At 39.7% G+C, this 9179-nt stretch overlaps 1 protein-coding gene across 3 annotated transcripts; it reads left to right on the top strand.

Moving 5' to 3' along the window:
• The first annotated feature begins 270 nt into the window (after positions 1-270).
• EXTL2 (exostosin like glycosyltransferase 2) lies at positions 271-8626 on the top strand. Of its 3 annotated transcripts, none has more exons than XM_066555788.1 (5): positions 271-475; positions 2071-2139; positions 3683-4110; positions 5433-5503; positions 6083-8626. In XM_066555788.1, the coding sequence occupies exons 2-5, from the start codon at positions 2135-2137 to the stop codon at positions 6572-6574; spliced, it is 996 nt and encodes a 331-aa protein (XP_066411885.1). In that variant the 5' UTR covers positions 271-475; positions 2071-2134; the 3' UTR covers positions 6575-8626. The 3 variants fall into 3 exon arrangements, with proteins under 3 accessions (XP_066411885.1, XP_066411883.1, XP_066411884.1); XM_066555786.1 differs by having other exon boundaries at positions 2068-2139; XM_066555787.1 differs by having other exon boundaries at positions 1891-2139.
• The last annotated feature ends 553 nt before the right edge of the window (positions 8627-9179 follow it).

Genomic DNA, 9179 nt, shown 5'->3' with positions numbered 1-9179 from the left:
CGGGGGCTGCCCGGGCTCGGGGCTGCGCCGCCCGCTAGTGAAACACAGCACGCCCCAAACGTGAACTCTCCTCCGTCCCTTGCAAGCCGCCCGCTCGCGTCCCGCTTGCGATGCCAGCTGCTCCCGGTGCAGCTGTTGTGGCAGCGCTCGGCACGGGGCGGGGGCGGCGGGGCAGCGCTCTCGGCGTGTGACAGCCAGAGCCGCCGGAGCGCTCCGCCCGCTCAGGACCCAGGACTACAATCCGGAGCCTGCCGGGAGGAAGCGCAGGGACGCACCGCAGGAAGCGGGCACGGCGGCGCCGCCGTAGCGCTGCCGTGGTCCCGCACGGCCGCCCCTGAGTCACCGGAGCGGCTTGTGCGGGGCTGAGCGGCGGGGCTGGGCCGGTGCCTCCTCCGCCCTGCCCTGCCGTGCTGCCGGTGACCCCTGGGAAGCACAGCCCGGCCGGGAGAAGCGGCGATAGCGGCGCCTGCGGAACGTGAGCGAAGCTGTGGGCGAGGGGCGACGAGCGGGGCGTGCGGTGCCGGGCGGTGCTGCTGCCTGGCTGCACCCAACTACTGCGGGGTGCTGTCAAGAGGTGTTGCCCGCCAAGGGAGGGGACCCCGTTCGAGAACTCTTTTTCTTGAAACGAGGATTAAAATAGTGGTCGTTGATGTAGGGATTTTATTTTCGTCAATTTTGTGTTCTCTGCAGGTAGTATTGTATGATTTTTAAAAAGACGTCAATCTGGCATTGAAATTTCATAACTTAATTGGCATCTTATCTGCATTTGCTTGTTGGAAAGTGCAATGATGCTAATTTTAAAACACCTCAACAGACGTTTATTTTGAGAATATATAGTAATGTCATAATTGCCTATCACTACACCTATTGTAAGCACTAGAAGGTATGGCAAGCAAAGTCTCATAAACAGCAAGCAGTATTTATATTCTCGTTTTAAGTATGCTTTTAAAGTTGAATTAATCATTACGATAGCATTGGTAAGTGTTGCAACTAGGTTGCAAACTGCTGAAAGAGGATCTGAGGTTCACTTCTTCAAAAGCATATTTGATGGCAATATAGTGGATCTCATAAATGCTGTGTTGCCACTGCTGCTAATAATTTTTAGAAGTCAGGCATGATTGTTTGTTCCCTATGAAATGAAGCAACCAGAACAAGCAGTTAGCTTCTGGAAATAGTTTCAGTGACCTCTTGTCACAAAGTAATAGTAATTTGGGGAGATTTGTATATGTGGACAATCAGATTTAGGGAGACCTGTATATGTGGACATATTCAGATTGGTATATAGACAATAACAAATCTGTAATTTTAAGAAGCAAATTTATATAGCCTAAACAAATTACTCTTATGGAATTTCACAGAGGTCCAATTATTCAACAAATTCTAATTGCTCTAAGCTTTCATAGTACCATTCTCAAATCAAAATTAACAACTCTTTGGTTGTTTGGCAAGTTTTAAAGGAACAAAAATCTCTCCAACAACCTAGGACCACAGCTTTCCTATATTGCTGTCCTGAGTCCTGTATATCCTTCTTTTATGTGCTTGCACTCATATTTTCCAAGCTGCCAAACCTCATGGGAGACCAAAATGCTGTGTCTTAAACCTCTGATCCAACTGATAATCTTAGTGAGAATGTGAAGGGGATGACCCAGAAAATAAAATATTATTGGGATAAAATTGTGTTTGCCTGACTGTGGTAGCCAAATATATATTTTAGTGGTGCCTGGTGAGCACAGAAACACCTGTCAGGTTCTGAAGACCTACTTGTGTCTCCATAGCTGAACTTAGGGGTGGAACACACAGACATTGCACTGGCACAAAGCAGCAATTTTACAAGCAGAGAAACAGACTGTTCTTTTCTTTTTAACCATCTGGTGTAATGACTTCTTTCAGGAGTGTTCATTGAAAGGCAGAGATAACTATTCAACTGAGCATCAGGAAAAGGAATGGGATAATTGCCATGAATGCATATATCAGTCAATAATTGGAGGACCTTTTACTTGTAAAAGCATGCTGGGTAGCATGTGGATAACTGTTGATCTCCAGTTACAGAATCCCTTTAATTTCCAGCAGATTCAAAGATCACAAACAACTGCCCTGTAAAAACAAGCTGGGAAAACAATCCTATGTGGCAACAATGAGGTAAGCTGTGAGGCATTTTAGACTTATTACTTTCATATTTTCAAGCAAGTTATTTGCAGTTTGGAAAGAAATTATTCAAAATTCTGCGAAGAAAACCCACACAGATACTCTCTCAAAAATTGTACTTGTTTGGCTGTCCTGGATCACTGAATTTGATCAGAATTCCCTGCTGAAAACCTAGAAATTACTCACAAAGTAACATGAATAATATGCATATATGAGTAATGGTATTAAAATAATATGTATAGATGAGTTAGTAGCAAGCTTAGAATGTTCATCTTCTATTCAGTTTCTATGCACTAATCTTGCAAGTAAAGAAGGAGAAAAGGAAAACTGTATGAAGTGCAACAAAGACAAGTGCCAAACTCTGCACCTAGACAGAGAGACTGGGCAACTAAGAGGCTGGAGAGCAGCGCTGTGGAAAGGGCCCTGGGGTCCTGGTCAGTGGCAAGTTGGACACGAGCCAGGAGTGCCCTGGCAGCCAGGAGGGACAGCCCTGTCCTGGGGGCACCAGGGACAGCACAGGCAGCCGGGCAAGGGAGGGGTTGTCCCGCTGTGTGCTGATGCAGCCTCACCTCATGGTTGTTCTGTGCAGTTTTTTAAGAATACAGTATAAGAAGGATATAAAGCTCTTAGAGAGTGTCCAAAGAAGAGCTATGAAGATAGTGAAGGGCCTTGAGGGGAAACTGTCTGAGGAGTGGCTGAGGTCACTTGCTCTGTTCAGCCTGGAGAAGGGTCTGTGAGGCCTCCCAGCTGCCTACAGCTTCCTAGCTAGGGGAAGTGGAGGGGCAAAGCACGGATCTCATGGCTCTGGTGACCAGTGACAGGAATCAAGGGAATGGCATGAAGCTGTGGCAGGGGGTTTAGGCTGGGAAGTAGGAAATATCTAGCTATCTTAGCCAGAGGGTGGTTAGGCACTGGAACAGGCTCCCCAGGGAAACTGTCACAGCACCAAGCCTGATGTGTTTGGACAATGCCCTCAGGCACATGGTGGAATTTTGGGGCCTTTCCTGTGCAGAGCCAGGAGCTAGACTTCAATGATCCTCATGAGTCCTTTCCAACTCAGGATATCCTATCACTGTGTGAAGAACATTTGAGGGGCTATCTTTCTAGAAGCTGCTTTTCAAGAGCTTCTGTTTAGTTCCAAGATCACAAGGATCCAGAAACCTCTGCCTTAAACTAAATCTACACTCACAGTTAGCTTTCTACTTACAGCTGGATAGACTTGCTGAGGTATGTAAATGTTCAATCCAAAATTTAGTACTGAGAAAATAGGAAATAATGAACACTAAAGAACTACTCTAGAATTATTTCACAAAACAATGAAATCCAAGCTTAACCAAGAAGAGTGAAAAGCAAGTAAACACACAAACTGGGTACCAGAAACACCTGTCTTGACAGCTGAAAGTAATTTGCCAAATTGCTAAAGTTCTCCTTATTTACTTATTTAAGTGAAAATGTACTTAATATTTTGGGAGTTTTGATCAAGATAGGACACTGTACATGGGTTTAGTGACTTCCTTTCCTGTTACTTGTTTTCAAGGTGTTTTCACTTCTGTAAGCTTCCAGGAAGAGTTATGGGAATCCGCCTACTGCGCTTCACCTCTGTGGTGATCATCGTCTTGCTTCTTGTGGCAGGTGCTTTAACAGCTTTGCTTCCCACTATCAAAGATGACAAATTGCCCAACTCGAGAAGGGAACCAAAAACCCAGATTCAGTCTGCCCTGGATTCATTCACTCTTATTATGCAGACATACAATAGAACTGACTTACTGCTAAAGCTTTTAAATCATTATCAAGCAATCCCCCACCTACATAAAGTAATTGTGGTGTGGAACAACATTGGTGAGAAGACACCAGAGGAAATGTGGAATTCCTTGGGGCCTCATCCTGTCCCTGTTGTCTTTAAAGTTCAAACTGTAAATCGTATGAGAAACAGACTGCAGAATTTCCCTGACCTGGAAACAAAAGGTAATCAGCAGTTCATATCACTATTACTAATATTATTTTCATGCTTGAAATCTGAATTAAGAGAGAGATGGTTGAGTTATAGTGTGTAATAAATCAATGGATCTTGTGGACCACTTCATAGAGTGTGGGTAGTATAGAGGAACCCTGTGTTATCACATCAGGTGCACACCACCACAGGCCCCCAGTGAAGAGTAAAGGAAAGAAAAGAGGAATATCAAATGCATTTCAAGGTCTTTTGCAACAGTTCTCCATTTCCTTTGTGAGGCAGACGTAGGTAGTTCAGCTGCTCTTCCTTCTGTACCATAAACTGAAATTCAAAATGCATGTTATTTGTTGAGTGTCTGCACTAATCTGGACTTAAGTCATCTGATAAAGACTTGATTTAGTCCATTCCTCTTAAGACTAAATTCTCAAGCATGTTCTGCTCTTCTGAGAAACTTCCCTCCCCAGCTGTCTGGCTTTCTATCTCAAATGACACACCCTTTTATTTAAGAGTACCTTCTCCAGTCTCCTGGGTATTCATCTAAATATTCTTCCTAAGCTCTTTCTAGGACGTGTACAACAATAAATCCTGTTTGTTTCAAGTGGAAAAACCCCCAATATGTTGCATTACAGACCTGACCTTACTCATGATTAGTAAAGGTAATTGTATTTATTGCCCCCTTCCTATCATGCCTGCTAGTCCAAACACATGATTTCTAGAAAGACACTGGAAACTTCAATTTCCCAAGTGTTTTACTTACTGTAGTAAGATCTGTGCTAACTGACAACTTTAAAAATTTTAATGCATCTGCAGTTCAGATCTAAGAATATCCTTCCTTTTCCACTTCCTGGTAGTCTTTTGTCTAAAACGTAAGGCAAAGAGTCTTCCTTCTGTACTTGAAAATACTGAATGTTGCCTGGGCAATTTAACTTGCTTACATAGTGTAAATGCTAAAGAAAAGTATCTAACTCTATTCTACTTGTATCTTTAACAAGATTAGTAGAATTTTAAGTTGCTTTGCCAAACACTCCCAAAGGTTTTCTAACACGTATTTCTCCAGCTGTACTACAGATGATCAAAGGTTGCTGAGTTTTGTAACAGCCTGGCAAATAATCTAGAACTTAGGTTTGCTTCCAGTTACCACAAAGCTGTAACCTTGCTTTAGCTTTGAAATCTAATTATGTTTCACCAATCTACTTTCAAGGAATTGCAATTCAGCTTAATAGTTGTCGAAATTTTATATTTCATTTGTCAAATATTGTGCTGCATACTGTGGTGATGTATTTAATCTTTTGTATTTAATCAATTCAATGTTTTTCTCTCATTTTCCTCCCTTCAGCTGTTTTAATGATGGATGATGACACACTAGTCAGTGCTCATGACCTTGCTTTTGCCTTTTCCGTTTGGCAGGTAATGTTTTGCATCTTGGCAGGCAGTATTTGTGAGCTGCACTTGAGATTAATAGTTTTAGTTAGAGCAATACTGTATCACGCTGTTTTACCATTAGTTTTCTAGCTTTAAAGTTAGATTTTAGGAAGTTTGAAGTGTTGAATAGAAATTGCAAAGTTTCTAAAATTTGTTTTTTAGTAGTATCTGTAACTTTAAAATTTTAACTCTTACTTTACAAAACCATGAAGTTGCTAACTGCTGACTTTATTTAAATGCATAGTACTCTGTGTGTTTTGTTTTGCAAAACACGAGAAATTGTCTGTAAAGTTATTTTCCATGCCAAATACACAGCTGCCAATTGTGGGTAAATGTTTTGTTGGCACTATGTGATGTGGAATGAGGCAGACTATCAGTTTTGTGGAACTGTACTTAATTGCAACATTTATGCAGATCAAAGGGACCATATGCCAACAATTTAATTCTTTCCTGGCAATAATGTTGTCCTCCTTTCATTTAAAAAATACATAAATCTCTCTTATGAACACACTTAAGTGAACCCCACACTGTGAAACATGTGTTGAATTTCTTTTTTTCTTTCAGCAATTTCCAGAGCATATAGTGGGATTTGTTCCTAGAAAGCACATTTCTACTCCTTCAGGCGTCTACAGTTATGGCAGCTTTGAGCTGCAGAACCCTGGGTTTGGCAATGGAGATCAGTATTCCATGGTGCTCATCGGTGCAGCATTTTTTCACAGTGGCTATTTAGAAGACTTTCAACAGCAGCCAGAAGCAGTTTACGCCTTAATAGATGAAACTCAAAACTGTGATGATATTGCCATGAATTTTCTGGTAGCCAAGCATACTGGAAAGCCTTCAGGAGTGTTTGTGAAGCCTGTTGACATAAGAAATTTAGAAAAAGACACTAACAGTGGCTATTCTGGAATGTGGCACCGAGCAGAGCATTTGTTACAGAGATCCTACTGTGTAAATAAACTCGTTAATATTTATGATGGCATGCCCTTAAAATATTCTAATATCATGATTTCTCAGTTTGGTTTTCCTAATTATGCCAATCACAAAAATAAAATGTAAGCCAATGAATTTAAGGTGTTAAATGTTAAACAATACTCAGTGAACTGTACTGAGTTCAAGGAGAGAAGAAGGTGTAATTACTGCATCTTGGCCATCCCTCTTTGTAGCCTCTGATTTTGTTTCCAGTAAGCTTTTTATGTATTTTCTTTCCTTTCTAACTAATTCACAAAGATAAGTTTGGAGAAAAATTAAAGAATATGTAGTCATGCTTAGCTGTGATAAAATCATCCTCTTTTCTTAAAACCTGAAAAGCTACTCCAATGAATTAGGTCAGTTCTTCAGAAACATGCAGACAAAAATGCACTCCTATTCTTCAGATCTTAACATTTGGATTTTTTTCCCTTAAATATACCTATCCAGTGAAATGAGGTCTAGGCATATTTGTGACAGTTATATTTTGAGATGCTTCCTTGCCTTCCCACTCCTCACCTGCTCCTACCCAGTTTCCAGTGAAGCTGTAGAAGAGCTACAGTGAACTGCTGGCCAGGCTTCTGGCCTCCTGTACAAACCCTCCTGAAGTTTGTATATAAGCTACTTGGTGTTCTGAGATGTTCTTGAAGCTGCTATGAAAGCCAGAAGAGTACCTCACCTTAATCTCAGATAGTCCTTAAACCATTGCCTACAATATCTACTCCTGCTCAGTTAATGGAAAATGATCTCTACTGTGGCTTTTTTTTCTATTATTGATTTGCCTGGAGTTGCTGAAACATTGCAAGCAGCTGAAAGGTAAATTCTAGAGGTTGGAAATATAAGAAACATGAATACATGAAATATGAAACTTATATAAGCAGCCAGAAAAGGGGATGGAATGTTAGTTATTAATATCTCTTTAGTACGTAGTTTTATTTTGATATTTTGCATATACGTTGTTACAAACATGCACCCAGGAAAATCCTCAATTAGTTAAAGATTTCTTATTTACAGTTCCTAGTAAGAACAGGGTGTTCAACATTTATTACAGTGCACATTTTGTAATTTTACAGGTCTACTGGTTTTTTAGCTACTCTTTCAATGAGTATTTACTTTTTAGTTGCTTCTTTCCTCTGTTTTTGGTGGCTATGACAACAGAGTTAAAATGTACAATAAATGGGTAAAGCATTATGAAAAAAAGTATTTTAAGGTACAGTGATATTTGACAGGGATGGACTATTATCAGTCTCTGAATTCCCTGACATTATTTATAGCAAGAAACAGAGCTGCTGTTAATGGCTTTTGTTGGATTGGGACTCTGTAATTCTGGAAACCTTCTATTGACATAGACAGGGCAAAACTTTTCCAATGAAGTTGCAGAAGGGTTGGGCTTTTTTTTTTTGTGTGTATGGAGGAAAGAATAAAAGACAAATATTTTCCTGGGTCACAGAATCAGATTTGGCATCCAAAGCAGATTTAGTTTCATCTGCATCAGCTTTTAATTGATTCTTAGAATCAGTTCAAAGGTAGCTGTGGGCAACCAGTCACAGCTAATACCTGGTACACAAATAGGATCTGCACAAATGGTATATAAGTCTATAATGATTTGTAATAAGTTAGCTGAAAAAAGAGTGAAAATATGACAAGTTCTTTACAGCAGGGTGTGAGTCTTTGGGGGAATGAAGGAATCTTTTGCCTTGTTCTATCAGTATTAAAGGATTTGATTTCTGTTCAGTGAAGTCTTCCTAGTACTTTTGTAAGATTTAAAGGGCAGAATCTTAACATGGCAATGTAAAGTCTGCTTAATTTTGTTGTAATAGTGCAAAGTAGTTTTTAATTATTGTGCTGTAGTGCTAAGTAGTATACAAACAGGTCTATGATCTTTCCAGAAATGCAAATTTCCATTATTTCTGTTCTGTGCAGTATCAGCTAGAGTTGTGAAGACTCACAGTCGTTGTTAACCTTATTTTTGAAATGTGAAATGAACTGTCAACTCAGCCAAACCTTAGTATTGGGCTCTTTGTTGGAGCGAAGGAGTTGTTTTGATTTCTTCTGTATCAGTGAAAGAATTAATAGAACAAGCTTTTAATGATACCATTCCATTTAATTTGCACCATTGTAAAATAAAATACAGAAAGCAGACTTGTGATGTGTTTATTCTCAGATTATTGACCAAAATTTTAAGTGTTAAGATGTCTAAAGTAAGCTCACAGTTTGCATACTCATGAGAAGCACCAAGATTTCTTTTTTTTAAAAAAATGTGTACTTGTTGGCACATACATTCATTTAATTTAGATAAGGCCTACTTATGAAGGAAGAAAAGGCATAAAATAACCAACAGCCTTAATCATTTAGTCTTAGCAAAGAAAATACAAAGATAAGACTTAAGCTCCAGCCATAATTCACTGTACTTTGGAACCAAAAGGGGTTATTTGCTTATTTTTTAAAAGTGGGGTTTTTTATCCCTTGGTAGTTTTAAAAATGTCTTAGGATTCTTTACTGAAAATTCATTACCAAAAAGTTATATCTTAAACAAAATCATATGTATGTGATTATTTCTCTGAGAGATTATCTATGTCATTTGGTAATATTTTGGAGTCTAAACATAATCATCACCACCTCTGAATGTTCTGTTGAAATTATGGTTAATGCAACACAGGATTTTGAACATGGTATCTAAAATATATATTTTAAA

This window comes from Molothrus aeneus, chromosome 9 (genome assembly GCF_037042795.1).
Source record: "Molothrus aeneus isolate 106 chromosome 9, BPBGC_Maene_1.0, whole genome shotgun sequence".
NCBI classification, from domain to species: Eukaryota; Metazoa; Chordata; class Aves; order Passeriformes; family Icteridae; genus Molothrus; species Molothrus aeneus.
Note: the sequence above shows the minus strand (reverse complement) of the source record. Positions and strands in the feature narration are given on the sequence as shown.